At 39.9% G+C, this 25579-nt stretch overlaps 1 protein-coding gene across 1 annotated transcript in view; it reads left to right on the plus strand.

The window, feature by feature from the left end:
• Positions 1 to 25579, plus strand: part of LOC107703636 (tenascin-X-like) — a 46536-nt gene that overhangs the window by 2094 nt on the left and 18863 nt on the right. Inside the window, exons 2-6 of the mRNA XM_016506342.1 lie at positions 1874 to 2425; positions 4835 to 5740; positions 7134 to 7246; positions 14715 to 14868; positions 14960 to 15235. Of these exons, the coding sequence (XP_016361828.1) occupies positions 2062 to 2425; positions 4835 to 5740; positions 7134 to 7246; positions 14715 to 14868; positions 14960 to 15235 (1813 nt within the window). The 5' untranslated portion in view covers positions 1874 to 2061. The remainder of the gene's footprint in view (positions 1 to 1873; positions 2426 to 4834; positions 5741 to 7133; positions 7247 to 14714; positions 14869 to 14959; positions 15236 to 25579) is intronic.

Here is a 25579-nt window from a genome sequence, read left to right on the forward strand (position 1 = left end):
TTTTTATATTTAAAGGATTTGCCACTGATGATTCAAACGTGAGTTTTGGGCAGTGTAGAATAGCGCTTGTTGTTTGTCATTTCTCCGATCACAAATGCAGACATGGTTTTATGTTTACGCGGCGCGATGCAACGCATAAAAAGACAGTATAAGTCATTATAATCAGTAATTATGTCCCCACTGGATGCAACAAATGCCTCGTTTATAATGGGTTTTAATGTTTTTGTCTCGTCGCTCCAGCCGGGACACGGCATCAACGGTCAATGTGGAAAATAATGTGTTTTTTTAACCTTAAACTGCATAAACACATTTCATTACACCAAATACACAAAATAATGTTCTTTTTAGCAACATCATATGACCTCTTTAAGATGAATAGTTGTGAAGTGCCTATAAGCTATATTTTCACAACATCTGTAAATGTAAAAATTAGCATTAGCTAATATGTGAACTGAAGTTTAATGACATTTGTAATCATTCGAAAGTACATTAACAAATAAGCATGTAAATATTGTATAATTTCTGTAAAAATCATTTGTAGATTTTTAAAACGCATTAAAAGTTTAATGACATTTGTAAACATTAACTAATGATCCGTTAAGCATTATATAATGTTTGTTAACGATTTATTAATGAAGCTTTTAATCATTGTAAACCATCTGTCAAAATCATTTGAAGATTAAAAAAAATGCATGATCATATGAATTGAAAGTTTAATGACATTTGTAAGCTTTTCAATTTACATTAAATAATGATCTGTTAATCATTTGGTAATGTTTAATAAGTTCATTAGTTAGCATTAACAAGCACATTATCTCATATTTCTAGATATGTGAATATATATTAAGTAATGATTAGTTAAACATTATATAATGTTTGTTAATGATTTATTAATGAATGTTATTATAAAGTGTTACCCCTAAAAGCTCTACACCTGTGGTTAGAAGCAGAGTTTCTTGTTATGACATGCACTTGAACAGACCATGCTCTTTTAATGACATCAGTTGATGTTTTATTATTAAACCAGCATGGCTCAAATGATGAATAAGTTACTGTGGTTTCAGGAAACACTGCCTAGTTATTTCATGCATCAAATTCTGGCATCTAAGCACTAGAACTATTGTTCTGCCGATTTTTATGGGAAAGTAGCACTGAGACCAACCAATGAGATGAACTGAGGGCCAGCCTATCTGAAAAGAGAGCTGTTTTGGTAATAGTTGTACAGATCGTGATATTTCAGTATCAGCTTTGTCTCAGATGCTGAAGAGCTCTCTGTACTCATTCCTTTATTTTCATTTACCACATACTTCTAGAGAAAAGTACAATGGTGCTTCCATGGTACGTTGATGTTATACACTGCCGTAGTGCATGTCCAAAACTCCATAGTATGAAATAATGTCCAAAAAACATGACATAAATCTCAGTTCTGTTCTCACCTGGCAGTGCTGACCAGAACTGACTGACTGTTCAGTGGTATTTTCAGATATTTCAATGAAATTATTAAATCTTAGCATGAAAGGATGTTTGCTTAGGTTGTGACATTTACTTTCTCTGGTTTGATCTGGCAGACAGACATTGAGCTAGAGTCGACATGAAATCAAAGCTGACCCTGTTTACTCTCATAATACACACTCCTGCACTTATTACGTGTCTTTCATCAAAAAAGTTTCTCTTTCATCAAAATTAATTTGGCACTGAAACTACTTTCAACAGTCCCTCTTATTATTTTTCACACCGTCCGTTCCACCCCAAAATTTGGAAGTAAAATGGCTTGCAAATGCTGTTTTTATGTTGATCTATCCTCTATATGGTGAATGTCTAATATGAATTCTGCATAACAAAACTGACTGAAATTCATATTTGTTTGAAACAGGAGGGACAGAGGCTTAAAGACAAGAGGACACTGCAATGTTTTACATCACTCCAAGTCTAAGAGCCAACAGTGTATCAGCAAATACTGAATTGAAATGTTTCGAGTGCTGAACTGACTAGAATAAAATACGTTGTCATTTACAAAACAAAACATCATCCATTAATTTGGTTGTGTTCCTCTCTTTAAACATGGCGTTAGTGTTGCCTTTCCTGCTTCTGCTTCTGCCAAGTCCTGCCCTCTCCAGTCAACATCTGCAGACAGCAGCTCAACGTGTCTCCAGAAACATCAAACCCCAGCCTATTAAACTTGTTATTTCGGACACATGTGCACAAGATGGGGCCAAAGAGAGAGAGATAGACTTGGATCCTGATTCTCCTCTGGTCTTGACCCATCGGATCCGTCTGGTGCCAGGGTCAGGTTCAGCTTGTGGTCAGTGTGAGCTGGACTTCGCAGCCCTGCGTGAGCGTATTGAAAGACTGGAGAAGGAGGTGTCTGATCTGAGGGAGAAATGTGGAGGTCCAGAAGGATGCTGCAGCTCCCAGCAGAGCAAAGGTAAAGCCCTTCCTGATGGGGACCAATTCCAGCCACACTCCAACCAGACCAGCTCTCACAAGCTTGTCAAAACTATATCTGTAGTTTATCCTAATGGATGTGTGTGCAGGATGTCTGGAATCTCTATCCTGACCAATCCTAAAGGATTTCCTTATAGGACATATTTAGGTCTGATCAAATCAGATCCTACTAGATAAACTAAAAGTAGTAGTAGTAGTAGTAGTAGTATCGGTTTGCTTTTCATATTCATATTCATCCCATTTAAATCCTTTAGCATTTGTTACAGATAATTCTATAAGCAATCCAGTGCATTCAGTTTCTCATGCATAATCCTGCTTATTTCCAGGATGTATCTTTGATACTACTACTACTACTACTACTAATAATAATAATAATAATGATAATAATAATAATAATAATAACAGAATAGAATAGAATAGAATAGAAAAGCAACATTTGATCTTAATCTCAGAATCTCATCTAACATTTCATACTGCAGTCCTGTTCTCAATCAATATATTTGTCTTGTTTTCTAGTTAAAATGATTAAATATCCTTTTATTGGATAATTATTAGTAATATATGAAGAATAAACCCAATGGAATGCAAAAACACATCCTGTGTGAACAGTCCCTAAGTGTGAATGGCTGAAGCTGCTCTAGTAAACATAACTGTTTCAGATACAGTATGACCATCGCTTCGATGATTAGATATAAATATGAACAATGTGAACAGCAAAATATGAACAGGAATAAAATGTATGCACAACGGACTGTGAAAGGATGAATGTAGTTTTGCATTGCTGAAAAAAAAGTACTGGGGCTCAAGTTCAATTAAATTCAGTTCAATTCAATTCAAGTTTATTTGTATAGTGCTTTTCACGATACAAATCATTGCAAAGCAACTTTACATCAAATTAAGTTTCTACAATATATTTAGTAGTAGCTTATCAGTGCTGACTTTCAGTTAATATACATATGGCAGAAATGTACAGAAAAATTAATTAAAGACAGACAGATTTTATTTATCAAACAGACGATGAACACTATTAACAGCAATTATTATATGATGCAATCAAACTTATAGCAAAGTGTGGTAGTTCTGTATGTTGTTTCAGGGTTGGCATCATCTGAGGTCCTCTGAGGGGTTGGCATCATCTCTTCTCAGGTGTTCTGGATCCAGACTGAAGCTTGTGTAAATCCTAGTTACCACGGGATGTCAATCCCAGCAGAAACAGAGAAACAAATAGAGACATAATTAGCGTAGCTGCTGTTCCAACCAAGCAAAATTGATTTGTTTAACCCAAACCCGAACCCCAACCCAAACGTTATCAGGAAGGCTATTCCAGAGTTTGGGAGCCAAATGCGAAAAAGCTCTACCTCCTTTAGTGGACTTTGCTATCCTAGGTACTACCAAAAGTCCAGAGTTTTGCGACCTTAGGGAGCGTTGTTGAGATATATAGTTGAGTATCATCAGCATAACAGTGGACACTTATCCCGTATTTTCTAATAATATTAGCAAGGGGCAACATGTATATTGAAAATAGCAGAGGACCGAGGACAGATCCTTGTGGCACTCCATACTTTACTGGTGATAATTGAGATGACTCCCCATTTAAATGAACAAAATGGTAGCGACCGGACAGCTAGGATCTAAACCATCTTAAAGTGCCCTTGAATACCTGTATAGTTTTGTAATCGATCTATGAGTATGTCATGATCTATAGTGTCGAACACAGCACTAAGATCAAGTAAAACTAGCAATGAGATGCAGCCTTGGCCTGACGCAAGAAGCAAGTCATTTGTAATTTTAACAAGTGCAGTTTCTGTGCTATGATGGGGCCTGAAACCTGACTGAAGTTCTTCATAGAGATCATTTTTTTGCAGGAAGGAGCACAATTAAGCAGACACAACTTTTTCTAAAATTTTAGACATAAATGGAAGATTTGAAATGACTCTGTAATTTGCCAGTTCGCTGGGATCTAGTTGTGGTTTCTTAATAAGAGGCTTAATAACCGCCAGCTTGAATGGTTTTGGGACGTGACCTAAAGACAACGACAAGTTAATAATATAATTAGTGCATATGACCTGTAAACTATATTCCAGTTAAACAGCATTGACTGAGAAAAATATTGAAAGCTCAGAAACCTCGAAACAGGTGATATTTCAGCATTCTGAACAACCATTTTATCTGAATAATGCAAATGAGAAACTTTAATATCCATTGAATTGGAATTCAGTGTTTTTGATAGATTAATGAAGTGAAGTAGTCATCCATGCAATGCACAGTTCTCCCCATCCAGTAATTTCCCAATGGATAAAAACTCTCACCTTAGCTTTTATTCCACTCTGACACAGTTAATGCGCCGGTGCCCGATGTGACAGTATAATGAGTTCTTATTTCTCCACAGGTGTGGTCTGTACCACCGTTCGTCCCACAATCGACGAGTGTCCGGATGACTGCAGTGACCAGGGTCGCTGTGTAGATGGCAAATGTGTGTGTTTCCCAGGATTCAGTGGGCCTGACTGCAGCATGCCGGACTGCCCTGATGACTGCAGCAGCCGTGGCCGATGTGTGTACGGCCAGTGTGTGTGTGACCCAGGCTTTACCGGCCCCGACTGCTCCTCCAGCACATGTCCTGATAACTGCAACGACAGGGGCCGCTGCATGAACGGCAGGTGCGTGTGTGACGCTGGCTTTACCGGGCCTAACTGCGGGACACGGGGCTGTCCGGATAACTGTAACAACCGGGGCCGCTGTGTGAATGGAAAATGCGTGTGTGACTCAGGATTCACTGGTCAGGACTGCTCAGAGATGTCCTGCCCGGGGAAGTGTAATGGCAGGGGCCGCTGTGTGAACGGACAGTGCGTTTGTGATCCTGGCTTCTCTGGGCCGGACTGCTCTGTAGAAACATGTCCTGATAACTGCAGCAATCGTGGACAGTGTGTAAACGGGAAGTGTGTCTGTGAGAGCGGCTTTACGGGCCCCGACTGCTCGTCCAGATCTTGTCCTGGAGACTGCAGTAACCACGGCAGATGCGTCGACGGCCGGTGCGTATGTGATAGCGGTTTTACTGTACCAGACTGTTCGTCCAAGACTTGTCCCAATGACTGCAATAAGAAAGGCAGATGTGTGAATGGGAAATGTGTCTGTGATGTCGGCTTCTCCGGTCAAGACTGCTCCACCAAATCCTGCCCCAACAACTGCAGTAACAAGGGCCGCTGTGTGAGGGGCCGCTGTGTGTGTCGTCGTGGTTTCTTGGGGCCCGACTGCAGTGAATGTCAGTCTGGGTTCACAGGGGAAAACTGCGACACTGGTGAGTGATGCTGCATTCAATCACAAGTCATTCTGCAGCCCCTATGAAAGATTGCTGAGGCCCCCTAGTTGAGAACCCTTGCACTATAGAACATGAAAAAGTCTCATATTGTGATGTTGGGGAGGGGGATGTATTATTATTTTCACCTTCAAATTAATAATTGGCATTTATTAGTACCAAACTTCTGTCCCATGTAATTGTAATTACCATTGTAATTGTCCCATGCCCACAGAACCGTACATAGGAAAGCACACAGACAGAACATTAAGCACAGCAGAGTTGGACACTCAAACTCCAATCTTCTGCCCATCTTTACAAATTTGCACTCATGTTTATGCGAATAACTTTTGAAAATTCTTTATTCCAGCTGTTTTAGTCACACTGTTCTTAAATAACACACTAATTAATTCATGTGCATGTGAGGCTGCTTAAAGAACTTGAACCAGACTTGTGTGATCCATCTTATGGATATCGTGCATTAATTTGTTACTTGAAGGTGCAAGGCTTCTGATGTCATCCGCTTCCAGATATTTGAGCTGTTAAAAAATTATATATATAATCAATTTGTTATGCTGCTTCATATTTCAAATTATATTATCTATCATATTATTTTTATTTATTAACTGTTGATCCGATTTTCACCAGATTCCATTCGAATCATCTTCAGACCATGCTGGCAAAAAGTTCTTGATTTCATGTTGATGACATGATGCCAAACTGCATCAGGCTGTATCTCTGAAACGGTGTGGCATATTAACACAATCTTTATGTGTGTCAGTCACCTCACACTGACCACACCACATCAGTTCGATAACAGCGCCACCTATTGGTCAAAAATGATAAGCAATTAAATCACATTACAATTGGCTGATTTTTGCTCTTAGGGTGCTTGGCACAGATAATTGCTGCTTGCAGCTACTGTGTATTTATAATTATTTTCATCTTACTTTATATGCAACACATACATCTATAATAACATCTCAAAAATACGTTTTAGTCATTCATGACCCTTTAAGAGTGTCAAGCCATATTTTGGAACCTATTCATGGAAAGTGACATCCATATCAGATTTTTACAGCTTCTGACTATGTCTACTTTTTTCACTGGGTAGGATCAGATGGTATAACAGTTCTACAGATACAGACACTTTAAATAGCGTCTTTATATTCCATTTGGAGGTGTTTAAATAGTCTACACATATGGTAACACTCCAACATTATATGTTGTATTGCCCTAAGTGTTCACTGTGTCTTTATGAGTGCTCTTGGTGAGTGAATACAGCAGCGGGTCAGCAGTACTCAGACATACAGCACTGCAGTTATTGTTTCAAGTAGAAACAGCTGGGTTTAAATAGGAGAGTGTGCTTGAATCTATTTCATCTTCTGTCCAGCAGTGGCGGGCGTCTCGCGTCTCAGTACCAGGGACATCACTGAGTCATCTGTCACTCTGTCCTGGACTCCACCTGCTGTGCAGTACGACACCTACCACATCTCCTTCACCAGCAGGGCAAGTACAGTCGTCCGCATGCACTACCACACATCTGCAACAACATTACACAAATGCATTATGATACATTGCATGATAAGCATAATAAGCACTGATTTCATTGTCAGCTCTTCAAAAGGACAGATGGGTGAACAATAGCAGTAGATGTTCAACCCGGGAACACATGAGGTCACTTCCATGCTGCCCTGCCAGGACAAAGACTTCTCGTAATTTTGAGTAAATCTCATGAAAACTGTCAGGAACATATTCCACCCCAAAACAAACACGTATCATTATAGTTTGAATAAAGAAAATGAATCATATTATTGATAATCATTACTGCACATTATCATTCATTTCTGCCTTTATTGGGACAGACCAGTGTAAATAATGGAGAGGAAGCAAAGTGGAAGAGAGAGAGAGAGAGAGATGAGGGACGGGATTGAGAAAGGACGATGAGTGGCAATGTAACTGCACTACATGTCAGAGACATACAGTGGGTACGGAAAGTATTCAGACCCCCTTCAATTTTTCACTCTGTTATATTGCAGCCATTTGCTAAATTGAAGGGGGTCTGAATACTTTCCGTACCCACTGTATACTGCCGTGAGACTATCAGCTCCTGTGTTTGCTCTCTTATTAGCAGTGGCATGAGCTCAGACTCTTCAAACACTTCAGAGATGGAGTGAACAGGATTTCACCCTTTCAGTAAAACCTTTATGCATTTAACAATAAAACATACAATGCCAACATAGTGGAATGTGAAAATGATAGATTATTTAAAATGTAGTATTATTTCAATTAATTATTGAATTAATCATTTAAGGATTTATACATTTTAGTAACATTTGTTGAATAGCCTTTGGTTTATGTTGATTTAAACCCTCTTCTGATATCAGATACAGAAAAGCATTTAACAACTCCCACAGCAGCCCAAACTTAAATCTGGCTCAGTGTGTTTTCCAAAGGAAAAACAAATAAATTTTTACACAGACATAAAATGAGCCCATCTGGCAGTGGAAAAACAAGCTATTTGCTTTGGATAGAAGCCTTGTTTTGATTTACAGCCCTCTGAATGTTTAGTGCCCATCTCTACCTCAGCAACCATCTCAGTGTTACTGAAACCATATCAATCGCCCATCACTACGAGTGATTATATAAAGTCAAGTTTTGTTAGGGAGCTTCTGGACGTTATTGACGTTTCATTTCTGGACCAGGAAGAGGGAGGCTTTTGTAGGAGAGCTGAGGGAGCTAGACTGAGATGAGGCTAATTATTATAGCATTTATGCTGCAGCACAGGTTTGATTCATGAGTGCAGGCAGTGAGTGCCAGCCATTAAGAGCACTGGAAAGACATTGGTTATTACAGTTTTGAATTAAAAAAAAAAAATTAATTTTAGTTTGATTTATTATCAGTTCAGTTTTTATTTCAAAGACATGTTTGTATTTGGAAAGCTTGTAAACTTGCTCAGTAATTCACCTGTGCTCTTGTGATGTTAAGTGCTCAGGTACGAGCCCTGTGAGTCACGATAAAAGAGCTCAAAGACTTGTAGAAGCTAGATAAAATGGAATGGTTGCTTCAGCATATACAGTATGTTTTTACAGCACATTTGCTTTTGTTAACACTATCAGTTAGGTTTAGGGTTGGGTTTAGTGTAACTGCTACGCTATTTTCACACATGATAGAGCAAGTTCGTCTTTGCAGAAAATTTTATTCACTTTGAAAGTGCAAAAAGGAAGGTAGAAATATCGCAACAGCCTCATCCAGAAATTTTGCCACAGTTGACCATTTTAGTGACCACTCTTACACTGCCAACAGCGCAGACTTGCCCACAGTTATAGACTCTCTTTCACCAAGATTCTTTTGTTAATGTCTTACTAAAAAAGAAAGTTCAACCTCCGCCCTGAAAACACATCACAATGCATGCCTAAATTGAACAAATATACAAAATTGTGTTGTAAATATCCCTTCATATTAAACTAGTACCGGGTCTGAATTGCAACAGTCTCTTTGCTATGAAAACCCCTACTTATAATTGTAATGGAATAACCATACAGGCTTTCTTAACTGAGGGGTTTGTTGCAACCAGCTGCTGGACTACAGTGATGTTTCAGCTCAGTTTGATGGCCTGTTTCTGTCAGCAGTTTTTCATTAAGAAACATATGCTATCAATCTGCTGTGGGGTGGTGATGTAAGCTCTATCAATGAGGGACTGCAGCAGGCTCATCAGATGCTTCAGGAATGAAATGTGATGATGCTGTAATCTCTGAAATATCCCGACATGCTGAAACTATTATTTTCGCATGCAACAGTATTTGAATCGCTTCAGTCTAATCCGCAGCTCTCAGACAGCTTCCTACAAAGTTTAAAATCCCAAAAAAGAGCACAAGAGGAGAAGTCTAATAATCATGTAAAGTCAAGTCATCTTATTTCTATAGCAGTTCAAAGTTCAGTTCAGTTTAATTGTAGCATCTGGACCAATCAAACACACAATATATATTTTGTTAGCTATATTTAACAAATCCTCTGTAACACCCCTCAGTTAACAAGCCATATGAGGACCTATGGACCCTTCCCCCGAAATGCGTAACCACCCCAGGAAAGCATAACAGGCCTCTGGTTCCATGGCAACTAAGGCTGATATCACTGGTTTTATTGCTCAAAGGAATGCAAGCAGAGAAAACTTGATTAATTATTCATATTTCCCCATGAGCTGATTAGCTACATGATCAATCAGTTCAGCATAATGAACGTCCTTCTTGTTTCTGGCTTTATTGGGACAGACCAGTGTAGATAATGGAGAGGAAGCAAAGTGGGAGAGAGAGAGAGATGAGGGACAGGATTGAGAAAGGACGATGAGTGGCACTAGAACATGAAACATGACATCACTGAATCTTCAATGAACTGACTTTAGCTGGAAAAATAACTCTTTGTTATTGTCTTCTTGCATTACTGACAAACTATGTTCCTGTTTGACACTGTAAATCTGCTTTATAGTTTTGTATAAAGCACTATATAAATAAAGGTGACTTGACTTGACTTGGTAAAACCACGGTTCTTTCCCAGCTGGTCCTGGCATGATGTGGCATAGTCATGGCCTTCCCTTTAAGGGCTGTGTTGTGGTCATTCCTGGGTGCAGATCCAAAATCAGGTCTGAGTACAAGCTGGATTTGGCTGACTATGATAATGTTGTTATAAGGATGTTATGGGAAGTGTTCCCGGTTCCAGTTGACCTAATTAATGCAGCCCAACAATCGTTTAACAGATTTGAATGATAGAAATGTGATAGTATGTTATGTGTAAGCCAGGTTAAAGAGATGGGTCTTTAATCTAGATTTAAACTGACAGAGTGTGTCTGCCTCCCGAACAATGCTAGATAGATTGTTCCAGAGTTTGAGTGCTAGATAAAGGATTTTCTGCTTGCAGTCCCATTCCAGGCTTTATAAGTAATCTGCAAGATTTTAAAATGGGAGGCAGTGTAGTCCTGATAGAACCGGGCTATCTTCTTCCGGGTCATTCTTCCTTGTTATAGAACTCTAGCTGTTGCATCTTGGAAAATCTAGAGTTTATGTTTATTATTGCAGTATGTATAGTACATTGGTGCCATATTGCTTATCGGCCAATAATAGAAATGCATTGGTGTCACTCGATATTGAATATATACCAGCTAGTAATGGATTAGCCCATGCATTTAATTGCCCAGGCTCATTTCCTCTATTTGTACGTTAGGTTATCCTTAGGCCCTGTCCACACGAACGTGGTTATTTTTAAAACCGCAGCTTTTTCTACGCGGTTTGGCCGTTCGTCCACACATAAACGCAGCACCAGGTCACGGAAACCAAACATTTTTAAAAACTCCTGCCAGGGTGAAGATTTTCAAAAATGCCGGTTGTAGTGCACTGTTATCTCCGCCTACTGGAAACTTTTTCAGGCTTCTGATTGGCCAACATGGCTTTACGGTTGAGATTATATCGCCACCTGTTGGTTTGGCATGCTTTTGACAGTGCTTCATAGCATGCGTTTGCGTTTTCATGTGGACGGAGATTTTTTTTAAAAAAAGGAAGAATGAAAAACTCCCGTGTACGTGTGGACATGGCCTTAGATTATCCATGGTCATCTAATGCTAAATGTAAGTTTATCATTAAATACACTAATAATTTAATAACACTGTTAAATTAATCTCATACCAACCCTCTGTTTGCCTAGAAAGAGACCCTATAGCAAACCATCCATTGGGGAGCATGCTACATAGAAACGATTCAGAGCCAGATCGGAAGCAGCCACAGAGCAATGGGCAGAAAGGGAACTTCCTTTTCAAGCTCATCCACTGGTTCTATCAGCAATCCCCATGACCAAAAGCAGCAATGCTGCCTCAGCAGCCGCGGGGTCTGAATCACAAGTTGCAGATGCTTGACTCTCATCCTTCACAAAGAGAGCCAACAGAGCCATAGCTCAGAGCTTGTGTGCATCTCTAGCCATAATGAAACACAGCGATGCAGAACATGCATATGCTCACATTGTTGCAAACAACTTCTTTACACGCACACACAGACAAAGCGGCTGGCTTCCTGAAAACAAAGAAGCTGGGGATTCCATGACCTAGCTACCCTTTTATGGCATTGCTTGTGCATCATGCTCCATCATGTGACTGCCTTCAGCCAACTGAGTTGGCACACATGCTTCAGACACCAATAACATGCTTCATGCTTCAGACACCGAGGCGTTCCCATAGCATCAATGTCGTAATGCAGCACCTCGTTTCCTCGAAAGGGAAAATAATCTGTTTTATCAATTTCAATAATAATGGCAATCTGTTTTCAGATAATTTTAATACTTAGACTTTAATCGTTTGAGCTGTTCGTCACTTTTGTTTGGGGGAAAGATAACATTTTTGGGTTTAGTCAGTATAGGCTACAATGTAAATTATTTCTAGGTCACTAATCAAATAACCAAATTAGTGCCACTGATCATGGGGAAATGCCAAGAAATTCTAAAATTGATGTACATTTTTCAGTTCAAATTTACACTGAGATCATGTATAATGTAATTTTTACTAAATAGCAAAATGATATAATATTTTTATTAATGGTCCCACTGTACTCTCCATATATGTGGCTCTCTATGTTTTTTTTTTTCCTCCCAAAAAAAGTGTAGTTATTTTGCTTTGGAGCTTTGATTCCCACAGAAGAATTTTGAGAATCTTCCACATCCTTGACCAAACAAAGATCAGCGACCCCACCTACAACAATAATTTTATTTTTTTATTTTTTCGCTAGACTTTGGTCACTGGTCTCATGTTCACGTGTTATAACATACCAGACAGAAAGTAAAAGGAAATGCTGTAAAGATCTCATGTTTCAGCAGTGTACAGATATTTTTGAAAATGATATTAATGGCAGTTACATTGAAAAAGATACAGAGGAGCCACTGAGACAATGAAAAGGGCACATTTTTTCACACAAAACATGAATGAGTGGGTGTAAGAACGATGGAGAGTACAAGAAGGAAAGTAGGCAGAAACAACATACAAGAGAGTATCAGATGAATCAAAGGATTAAAGAGGAAGAATATGACGATGGGCAGAGAAAGTTCAGTCAGATTATTGGAGACAGGGCTGAGAAAATGCAGTGAAAGACAGAAATCCATCAGCAGCTACAGAGAAGGGGAGCAGCAGAGAGAAAGAGAGACAGATGTGGGATGCTTGTTGCTATGAAAGGCATAAACATGGTCAAAAACACACGACAGCCAGAGAGATGACCTCACAGAACAGCTGCTGTGACATGCTGGAGACGGCAGGAGGACAACACCAATAACACAAGATATGCAATCGGTCCTCTTCATTGATAAAGAACTAAAACAGGCAGAAAGACATCAATAAAGTACACAGTTGTGATGTTTTCTTTAGATACGTTGTAGAAAGATTATCTCTCAGCAGGGCCCAATTACATTTTTTTTAAGAAACAAAAACTCAAGAAGACTGGAGAACACCACACAATTGGCGTAGTGAATTTAGGGCTAATGAAGTGCTGGAGAGAGGCTTTTCCAATATATGAGATAAATGGCCCTCTAGTTTTCATTCAGTCATGTGTAAAATACTGGCTGTCTAATAATGAATGTCTTACTGAAACTGAAGTCAGGAACTACCAGCAGGAAACTCATTACTCTCATTACTCTCTTTAAGCCACGATATTGTGTCAATTACAGGCAGAATCATTATGGTGAAAGAATTTATCATTGTTCGAAAGAAGTTGTAATTGTGAATGCTGGCTGTACAATTTAGTTCAGAGATATTTTGGATAGTGTTGATAAAGAACAGCAGTAAAGCCAGAAAACACTGTTCATTTAGCTGATTTTAAAGACTTGTGCAACCAAACTTCCACCTAGCAATTCCCTGGCAACCATTCACAACACCATAACAACTATAAAGCAATGGCCTGGCAACCACTCATAACAGCCTAACAGCAAACAAGTTTTGAACTGGTAAGCCAACCACATTTTATTCAGAAAATGAATTTGCAGTCAATCTAGTCATGTTCATGTGTGTAGATTTAAATGGAGACAGTATTTGGAAGGGATGGTATTAGTAATATTGAACTTTTATTGACTGATCATTTTACATACTGGTAAAAAAATGTATAGCCTGAATGCACTGTAAGTTGCTTTGAATCAAATCTGCTAAAGTCTTCTTAATGCATAAATTATTAATTATTAATCATTATTAATTATTATCATCAAAGTGTCAATAGTGTATAAACTATATACACTTTAACCACAACACTTTATTTCAATAGTCCACTTTAGACATTCTACTCACTATAAGTAACCTTGCAACTACATGTCAACTAGCATACTAGCAACTAGAGTATTAGACTGTCTGATTAATATCTGCTATTACTTTATTTTGATGGTCGCTCAACAGATGTTTTGCTGACTTTAAATTTATGCCAACTTATTGTACTAACCCTAAACCTAACCTAAGTCTACTAATACTCAGATGAGAGTTGGTTAACATATAGTTGCAAAGTTACTAAAGTGGACTATCAAAATAAAGTGTGATCTTATTTTACAATTTGGCAAATCCACATGAATTCATACAATCTCATTCATATTCTTTGAGGGTTAAGTTTATGGGTGGAGCTTCATGGTTTTACCTACAGATGGTTTTCATATAAGTCAGACTGTACAAATTCATATAAAATTGCCAACTCATGCAACACTAACAAATTCTCATGACCAGGTTGAAACAGAATATAAGTTAAGTGACTCTAATTGTTTCTGTTTTATCACAGCAGTAAATAAACACAAACAGAATGAAAATTGAGTGTCTGATGTAGATATCCACTTTATATAATAAAGACTTAGTACATCACAACATGCTCATGTTACAAGCTAACATGAATATCAGAGCAATAAACATTTAGCATTTTGTTTGGGTATGTGCAATTAAAGTCATGTGGGAGCACTGATTTTTACAGTATTCTCTCCACAGAAAGAAACGGATCAGAAAATACGCTCCAAAATCAATGGCAGACTGAGCACCTACACTCAGATTGGACTGGCCGCTGGACAGGAGTATACAGTCAGCATCACAGGAGAGAAAGAGGGCATTATGGGAACAGAGAGCACAGCAGAATTCACCACATGTGAGTCTAACAGGATCGTAAGAACCAGTAGCCTTGTGTTTTGTAGATTTCTAGTAACAAGTGATTCATTCCTGGACTCATTTTTGGACAGTGATCTCTGGCCCAAAAGACTTGCAAGTTGTGAAGACAACCACTACATCAGTCATTGTCCAATGGGAGAAGGCACAGGGGGAGATTGACAGGTATGTCCTCTCCATTGCACCCAATCAGACAGATGGACCAAGCAGACTTCCAGAGATGAACCTGCCACCAGAGAGGGATTCAGCCCAGATCGACAGCTTGGAGCCGGGCCGCTTGTATGACATCTCATTAGTGGCGGAGAAAGATAGCATCCGAAGCCTGCCAGCAACCGCACAGGCAACTCCTGGTGAGTTCTCATGAAGATGATTTACAGCATGCAACTGAACAGAAATTCTTATTAGCTCTTCAAGCTCATAAAATCATGTGGACCATGGCTTTAAATTTGTTACAGTTAAGAGCAAAATGTCTTTAACATGAGCAGGTATAGTCAGCTGTGGAGTGTCTGCTGTCACACACTATGTAATACTGGAACAAGCATGAGTAGGCCTGTTTGCCTCTGAGAAGACCATAGTAATTAGGGTCGATACTATGTCACCTTTTCTAAGCTTTGATATTTTAAAGAGAAGCAACAGTGAAATCCCTTAAGGAGGTCGTTTAGTAGAAATGCAAGAGAAAAACGTCATTTATCAGAGTTTCTACTAAGTACTTTTGGTGCAGACTAATGTGTCAGGGAATGACAAAATGTTAAACATCCGGTCATCTCATTTCAATGTTTAGTTTGCAAAGTAACCAGTGCTTAATAAATGAATAATTGGCAGATCAACATGGAAATTAAAAGGCGTTGTGACCGATACTGATCATACAAATTCAGCTTTCCTGCAACATAAGATGACGTCACTAAACAGTGATGGACACAGCCTATAAGAGCACTACAGAAACTACAGCCTAGTGTATTATTCTGTCACCTACAGTGGGTACGGAAAGTATTCAGACCCCCTTCAATTTTTCACTCTTTGTTATATTGCAACCATTTGCTAAAATCATTTGTTAATTTTTTTTCCTCATTAATGTACACACAGCACCCCATATTGACAGAAAAACACAGAATTGTTGACATTTTTGCAGATTTATTAAAAAAGAAAAACTGAAATATCACATGGTCCTAAGTATTCAGACCCTTTGCTGTGACACTCATATATTTAACTCAGGTGCTGTCCATTTCTTCTGATCATCCTTGAGATGGTTCTACACCTTCATTCCGTACCCACTGTATATAGCTACAGGCCTATATTTATCTACAAATATGATATATAATGTAGTATGAAATAAAAATAAATATCAATATCACAAATAAAATATGTACTCTCTCCCTTAAAGAAAAAAACACACATTTTCACATGTGCAATCATGTTAAAATCACATGTGAATTTCATGTGGTTTTTCTGTAAGAGAGAGAGAGTACATATTTTATTTGAGAGTTCATACTACATTTGATATCATATTTATCACTTTACATTAGAAATCATTTTTGCCACTTTCATCTCATCAATCATGATGTTGTAAACCACTAGTTTGTCTCATCCACGTTCACCTGTACACAATAAACATTCCTTTATATTTCTTGCAATAGCCTTCAAAAACTCCTGATCGGTCGTTCTGCTACTGATTGTTCCCACATTTACAGTGACACCTTGGATGGAGTTCTTTTGTGCTGCCCTCTGGCTTATTACTGTGTGCTGCCAAGGCTGGCATAGCAAACACTCACATTAGTCATGGATTTGTGCGCATCATTTATCGTGGATTCTGTTTTTTTGGAGTTCATCTGATAATTGGTGATGTAAGTGCATTTTGAATCTCACAAGAGAATAGATGGCCCTCTGTGCTTCTCTGTGTGCAAGTTTTATGTGTTTACGTCACTCTTCACAATGTGCTGACCAGGGCTGTTTCCACTGGAGGCAAGCGGTCATATTTCTAAAAATCTTCATCTGCATTCATCTGAAGAATGAAACTAATCTGGGGGCAAGAAAAATGAGAGAATTTAGATTTTTGGGTGGAGTATCCCTTTAAGAAAGCTGATTGGTCAAAATTATATGCATTGACAGCAAAAAGCAAGTTGTAACCTTCAAAAACATCTGCAATTATTAACATACTTTGTCTAATGTATGCCTGCTTTAAGTCAAGTCAAGTCATATCACCTTTATTAATATAGTGCTTTATACAATACAGATTGTGTCAAAGCAGCTTTACAATGTTAAACAGGAAAACAGTTTTTCAGTTAAAGTCGGTTCATCGTTGATTCAGTGATGTCATCATCCAGCTCAGTTTGGTTTTCTTCAAACAGAATTTGTGCAGTCAAGTCAACAATGTTGCCAGAAATTGTGTCCCCAACTAAACAAGCCAAAGGTGACAGCGGCAAGGAACCAAAACTCCCATCAGTAACAAAAAAGGAGAAAAAAACCTTGGGAGAAACCAGGCTCAGTCGGGGGCCAGTTCTCCTCTGGCCAGATGAAACCAGCATGGTGTGGTTTAATTTCAGGCTGCAACGCAAGTCAGAATTGTGGTTCCTGTGGTCTCGTGCCGATGGCCAACGAGGTCTTCGCTGGGGATGCCATTCTTCTTACGATGTAGCAAGTACATTGGGTGTTATGGGAAGTGTTCCCGGTTCCGGTTGACCTAATTAATGCAGCCTAACAATCCTTTAACGGATTTGAATATTAGAAATGTGTTAATGTGTTATGTGTAAGCCAGGTTAAAGAGATGGGTCTTTAATCTAGATTTAAACTGACAGAGTGTGTCTGCCTCCCGAACAATGTTAGGTAGGTTATTCCAGAGTTTGGGCGCTAAATAGGAGAAGGATCTGCCGCCCGCAGTTGATTTAGATTTTCTAGGTATTATCAAATTGTCAGAGTTTTCAGAACGCAGTGAATGTGGAGGACTATAATGTGATATGAGCTCGCTCAAGTACTGAGGAGCTAAACCATTCAGGGCTTTATAAGTAATTAGCAGGATTTTAAAATCTACACGATGTTCAATAGGGAGCCAGTGCAGTGTTGACAGAACGGGGCTAATATGGTCATACTTCCTGGTTCTAGTAAGAACTCTAGCTGCTGCATTTTGGACCAGCTGGAGTTTGTTTATTAAGCGTGCAGAACAACCACCCAATAAAGCATTACAATAATCTAACCTTGAGGTCATGAACGCATGAATTAACGTTTCTGTATTTGACATTGAGAGAATAGGTCGTAATTTAGATATATTTTTAAGATGGAAAAATGCGGTTTTACAAATGCTAGAAACATGGTTTTCAAAGGAAAGATTGCTATCAAATAGCACACCTACGTTCCTAACTGATGACAAGGAATTAACAGAGCAGTCATCAAGTGTAAGACAAGTGTTTCAGGTTATTACATGCGGAGGTTTTTGGTCCAATAATTAACACCTCAGTTTTTTTTTCAGAATTTAGCTGTAGGAAATTACTAGTCATCCAGTTTTCTTTATCAACTATCAATTCCGTTAGTTTTGCGAATTGGTATGTTTCGTGGGAATGCGAAGAAATATAGAGCTGAGTGTCATCACGAACGATATGATACCTCTTCATTCTTCATTCATTTTCACCAGACACTGTGTCTGACATTTTATTTATTTTTTTTTTTTTTTTTCACAATCAAAAACTGATATTTACTGTTTAATGAAAATGCTGATATTAGGTAGGATTTGCATGCTAAGCATAAGTACGTACCAGGTGCATGCACCAGGTAATGAGACTACAAGGAAAAGTCATCATAGTAAGTCAATGAACTAATTTATAGCCACCAGATGATGTGAATTTAGGTGAGGCTCATGCTGATTGTGAATAGCCCAGTCAATCTGTCATATTTACAATCCAGTGACCTCACTGTTGAAATGTACAGGCTATTGTGATTGAGTTTTATAAGTGGCGAGGCAAAGAGTGTTGTTTAAAGGGAAGCGTGTCAATTAAATGTGCTTGATTGGATCATCTTGTCTTCTTGGTTTTTTTTTTTTTGTGAAGAATAAAATATTGTGTCAACACACACACAATATGATCATTCTAACCAGCAATGCCACATTTGACATTTCTTCAGGAATAATTTACCTTTCTTCTTTCTTGCAGAAAATGTAAACAATGTAAAGTTTTCTATAGGAATAAAAGGGGACCAAAACTTACTGATGTCACAAGGATAGTGGTCACCCCAATGCCAGAATTGTTTGGATAACTGACTTAACCTGTTCCATTAACACCGCCTTTTTATTAACAGGATTTCCCTCTCCAGCTGAGTTGTTAGAGAGAAGTTAAATTTGAATCCATATTTTAAACTTCATTCGTGCCTTTAGGGAATGCCTCAGTGCCTGCGACTAGGATGACCATGGAGATGGCGACTGTGCAGGTAGATGTGGAGGCTGGTGACAACAAAGAAAAGACATCAAGGTTCACAAACACAACACTTTTCCTGCGAAAGCAAGGACTGAGCAAAGGGGGCCAAGGGACAAAAGGAAAGGTTGAAAATTCAGAAAGAACAGGGTATATGAGCCGACTCAAAACAGGCATACCTGAAAGACCTGGGCAAAAAAGACCACTGCCCATGCTTCCCAAACCCGGTACGCAAAGAGATATCATAAGAAGACCTTATAGTCCAGAAATAAAACATTTAAATTCTTCCCAGATAGGAGTGAAAAGGGAAATAATTGTGCCTTCTTCAAATAAGTCAAGAACATGGTATCCTCCGAGACCAAGAAACCCTAATGTAGACTCAGCTTATCCTTTCTCTGGTGGTAAACTATTTGCACTGACAATGAAAGAGACAAGATCTCAGGAGGGAAACGTTGAAAACAATTTTAGAAGACAATCTGTCGCGACACCCAGACATACCAGCCAAAACTCCACCTTTCACATAGCCACCCCATCTGCCACCCCACTGCCTTTCACAAACATCAGTGAATCGACCGAAGAGCCAACAATTACAACTGAGAAAAACCTAACAGCCTATATAAATGGGACAAAATGTGTTAGAAAAGTTTTGGTTGGGTACAGAAAGATACATGCAAACATGTCAGATGGCAATGCATTGACAAAAAACCTGACAGTTATAGTTGGCCATTTAAATGGAAATGATCTCTTACACAAACTTCTAACAGACAGATCTACAGTCAATGAAATGGGGGATACAGGGCTGGATGAGGCTCAGCCTGAAGCTGAGACTTCGGAAGCCAGAAGGAGTGTGAAAGAGCAAGAAGGAGAGGAGGAAATTGATGAAGAGACAGTGGAAAATAATTCAAATGTAATAAATGCCACTCCCTTTTCAACGAGACAACCTGAGACAACACTTTACCAGCCTCTCACCACCACATCTGCTCCTCCACACCTACACAATCCTCACCGCCCTACAACGCAATCTTTGGCAAAAGCTGAGAGAGTGAATCAACATACAGCAAGAAATCAGTCAACAGCAGAAAGACCACCTAGAAAAAACAATATCCAGGCATCTTCATTATCCATCCCCAGACAGCCAACTAGACCAAAACACCCAAGTTTAGCTTCTCCACCAATAGTAGGTAGACCACCTTTTAAGTCAACTTCCTCTTCCTCATCTTTAGAGACACAAAAACACAAGCATCCATCTTGGCCTAGTCCCATCGCCTCTCGTTTTGCAAAAGAACTGCTTGTTGAGAAGGAAGTGCTAAATTCAATACCAGCCACAAGACAATTCCAAAATTCAACTCCTGAGCTTGCTCACAAGCCAAACACTGAGACAACTCCATTGACAGTCAAATTCCCCCTGATAAAAACACTGCAATAAAAAACAGAGGCATTGAAGCACCCGATCTGATGCCACATCGGCGCACACTGTTTAGGGGTTCCTATCCTCGTCGTCTTAATGTCAGTCCTTTTCAGAACCGTACGAGGCCAATTCTAGAGTCACCTCGGCATCGCTACCAGGGACCCAAAAGATGGCCTTTTCCTTCAAAACCCATTATCAGAAACAACGGGACTATCAACCAAGGTAGTCCTATCCAACCAGTAAAAGCTGCTTTAACCCCTGCAAAAGAAAATGGCACTAGTATTAAGATTAGACCGAATTTAATTCTCAACAGGAACCATGGATCAGCCAGTAGACAGGCAACCAACAGACATTCCCAAATAATACACAGCAGTACCACTCAAGTGGGCCCAAACATCAGTCAGTATGGAAAAGGAAACTCTTACAGTCCTTTTTCCACAGACCATCCCATGGAAAATGATAATAGTACTCAGGAATATGTGTTGAGCGAAACAGATGGCTCCATTGAGCATGTGGGGGTCAACAATGTGACATCAACAGGGTTTGCACTAATATGAGGTGCACCGAAAGGAAAGTTCAAACACTTCATAATCACTCAAACTGAGCTTGGACCAGAAAACAAAGACAAGGATGATATGGATGAGGAGAGTGAATAAAAAGAAAAAGATGAAGAGCCCGATAAAAGAAAAAGTGAGGAAGAAGTTGATGATGAGAAGAGACTTAAGACAACAGCAGCAAAGAAAAGTAGTTTGAGCACGGGAAAAAGTGTAGTCTATGAACTCGTATCTAATGTACAGAGTACAAAGATGAACAAGAGTGGAGAAAACATTACAAGCTTTACTACAGTTCTCCCTGGAACAGCCCGCTCACACCAAATGGCAAATCTCACACCACAGAACAGGTACTCTGTGTCCATCTTTGGGAAGGGACCAACGTTTCGCTCCAAAACTCACAACCTCATCGTACATACAGGTACCCAAAACCAAAAGTCAGTATTGCTAAACCTTAATCTATCGATACAGTTCTGTAAATGGTCGAAGTAGTTGTTTTCAGGAAATATTTTTGAATATCTTCCGTTTTACTGCTTAGCTTGTCAGCACTGTTGCTTTCCATGCTGTTCAGTGTACAGTGAACCCTTGACTAGCAAGGGCTTTTTAATCAAAGCAAAGTCAACTTCTTTGCCGCTTTGATTAAAATCCATGCAATGTGCAGTGTGTAAATGTCAATAAATGTGTGAGTATAACACCTTTGTTCTCAGTGCTAACCTTTGTTACAATGTGTGGCCTATATACTGAGCAGTAAATTGGGAAACTAGCAAGCTAGAAAATGAAGACACACTAGATGGACAGAAAACATGTTAAATTATTCCCCATCTATGTTAGAAGTAGGGGTTTAACGATTCATTTGTTTTCTCAATACATTGATTTAATATCCTGTCGAATGCATTGCAATTCATTAAATCAGTGGTTCTCAAACTTCTCAAATCCGGCAACTGATTTGCAGCTGGCACTTTGTCACGTTTCGCATAGACAGCTTTTAGATCGTCTACACTGCTCGTGGCAACGGGGGCTCCTAGAAGCATGAGCCAATAATGAGACCCAAGCCACCAGGCTGGGGTTTACATAACAAGATCTTCTCCACTTACAGAGGGGATTAGGTAAATTAGGTGGACAAAATCCGTGCCTGTAGGGCAGGGACGTCCCAGTTATAAAACCTGGTGAAGGTAGACCAAGCCCAAGAGGAGGCTATTCCTCTAGTGGAATGGGCCCTCACTCCAATAGGACACTGTAAGCCCACTGAGGTGTAAGCCAGCAAGATAGTCTCTGCTTTGTGACTGGCAGCCCTTAAGAGAGGCCTTCGAAGCAAACAAAAGCTGCTCTGAATGCCGGAAGTGGCTAGAGCGGTCTACATACACTAAGAGCCCAAACCGGGCAGAGTAAATTCGGACCCTGCTCATCCTCTGATTTAGGAAGAGCCAGAAGGGTGATGACTTGTGCTCTGAACAGAGTGGAGTGTACCTTAGGCACATAGCCTTGGTTTGAGGATGATTCTAGAGTTGTTAGGCCCAAACTCAAGGCCTGAAGCATTGACTGACAGTGCTTGTAAATCACCCACTTGCTTGACCGACGGTAAAGCTAGAAGAAAAGCTTATGTCGGCCGTCTGGAGTGGCTCAAAGGAAGGGCCACCTAGGGCCCTAAGGACTGTGTATAAGTTAGGGGTTGCACAGACTAGTCGACTTTAATGCTCTGCCGTGACGCTTTAAGCTTGACGTCGACTAGTCGCTGGTCCTATAAGAGGTGCAACAGGATAAGAAATCTTTGAAGTCCACATTTATGCTCCATTTCCATACAGCTAAAATGACAAATAAATGCATACTCCGAAAGCGCTCCAAAAGACACGTGTGATTATACCATCTTGATGCTCGAAACTGAACGGGAGAATACGGGTTTTAAAATGTCATTCTAATCTAATGATTTGCTGCATTGTGACGCGCCCACACACAGGCTACAGACAGTAGCTTGTACATCACGTGCAGATCGCGAGCACACAGAATCATTCAGTAGCACAGAAATGTATTGTCAACACTTTTATGTGATTTCTCAGTAATATATCTTAGAAACCGAAAAGATCTAGCATATATTTCTTAGTAACTAAAACCCACAGCTTCATTATTAGTAGAGAGACGCTGCCAGGTAGAATTAATTCACGCACAAAGTCGCTCTCTCATTAAATTCAATCTTTACTGTGCTACTTTAGATGTATCTGATTTAGAACGAGCAGAAATCTGTGAGAAATATAACGACCCAAAGACAAAAGAACTGATAAAAATGAGCTGTTATAGGAGCAATAGTCATGTGGGCAGCGCTGTGTCATATGCCATAGCTGTGCACAAGGTGTTCGAGTCTCAGATCAAGGTTTAGGCTTATTTGTTCATTAATGACGTCATCAGCTGCTAGTCGACTCAACATTAATCACATAAATGTCGACGTTAAAAAAATCTGAAGTCGTTCAACCCCTAGTATAAGTCCCATGTCGGCACAGTATGAGGAATCTCATACAGATTCAATCTCCGAGCTCCCCTCAGGAACTTAACGACAAGGTCATTTTTGTCAACAGACTGGTCAGCCACGAGAGCATGATTCGCCGCGAAGGCTGCCACATATACTTTGGGAATGGAAAGAGAGCGCCCTTTATCCAAGAGCTCTTGCAGAAAGAGCACCAGTCTGCCCACGTAGAGTGCTCCCCAGTCCTCATTGATGACATGCTGTCTGCAGGTACCACTCATTTAAGCGGATGCAGACGGGCTCTTCAGGAGCTGACCAGTCCAAGCCGAGTTCCCCCTCAGCTTTCATGAGGATGCGAATCAGCTCGCTGTCCACACTGGCCCGTGTTGAATTCTTTGGAGGAAGGTTGCCGGGGTCATCGCCGGAACATGACCACTCCTCTGCATCTGAAGCTGTCAGTGACATTGAGTCATCAGCGACAGCGTCCTCCTCAGATCCAATGAAGGAGATCAAGCCGCTCGCTGCAGATGAGGGGCGCTGATCCTCACATGTGAAAATACACTGGCGAGTCAACGCGTTGCGGGGAGAGTGAAGCACGTGGAACCTGTGTCGGCGTGAGTTCAGCTGAACCCGGTAATTCAGTCCTGTTACCCCGCTGTTTCTTCCTCCGAGGTTCCTGGGAGGGGAGAAATGGGAGAGCAGACGGGAAAGGCTCTCAGGGAAGGCAACGGGAACTTGCAGCTACACGAACGTGAACAAACCAGGCCTTAGTATTCAGAGTAAACAGGAGTTTCCCCAAAAGTTTGTCAACACAACGGGAGAGACCGTTCGAAAGGGAACTGACATTAAACAGTTTATTGTAGGCTTTTCAATAGAATTTAAACATTGACACAATTATGAAATCTAAAACAATCCATAGATGTTTGAAGCAAACAGAACCACTGCTACAGAAAAGCTTTTGTGTAATTGGTCTCTTGACTCCAAACAAGCCCTGGACTCCCTTTCTGTCAGGACCACTATCGTCAAAGATGATTGACAATTAGCATACAGTTTGGATTGACGGTATGGTTTTGTTCTGGGCAAGAACTCCCTGCGCATCCATGCAGCCTAGCATGGATGAGAGCAGGGAGAGCAGCGATAACCGCCCAGGGTAAACAGAACACAACCAACATAAATGTATTGCACACATTGTTAAAGTTCAATAATTTTATGTACACATTTTAGAATTAGTCTGATTCAAAGGATAATCAGAAGGCTGAATCCTGACTGACAGAGGAGGAGCTGGGGATGGAGGAGGGTAATTAGCTATTGAGCAATGCGAAAACTGCTGATAATACTGAGGGACCTTATATATGAATGCTTAGATAGGTGTCGTATTCCTATAGGTAGATGGGGATCAGCTGAGAGCTGATGCGAGTTTGACTAACGTAACCTGCCAGAACTAACGCTACGCTTGATTTCTGTCAGTTTGGATTGGTGGTATGGTTCTGTTCTGGGCAAGCATGGCTGAGAGCAGGGAGAGCAGCAATAACCCCCCAAAACAAAACCATATGCTGATATCCCCCAACACAATCTGATAGCAAAATCTCAAAGCCTTAAGCAACAAGCATGTTGCCCTTAACCAAATGACCAAAACAAGTATGTTGCCAAAACCCACATAACCTGTAGCAACAATCATGTTGCCTTTAGCGGATGACCTAATGAGTATGTTGTCGATACCTTAAAAGCTTAAGCAACATGTTCTCAATAACACCAGATAAACTTAAGTAAAACATGTTTCCGATTCAACTACAGCTTTAAGAACAAGCATGTTACGAATAACGACCGGATTGCTCTGGAACAGGCATGTTCCCAACAATGACCAGGTAGCTTAAGAACAAGCATAT

Source organism: Sinocyclocheilus anshuiensis, unplaced genomic scaffold, assembly GCF_001515605.1.
Source record: "Sinocyclocheilus anshuiensis isolate Anshui unplaced genomic scaffold, SAMN03320099.WGS_v1.1 scaffold1212, whole genome shotgun sequence".
Classification (NCBI taxonomy): Eukaryota; Metazoa; Chordata; class Actinopteri; order Cypriniformes; family Cyprinidae; genus Sinocyclocheilus; species Sinocyclocheilus anshuiensis.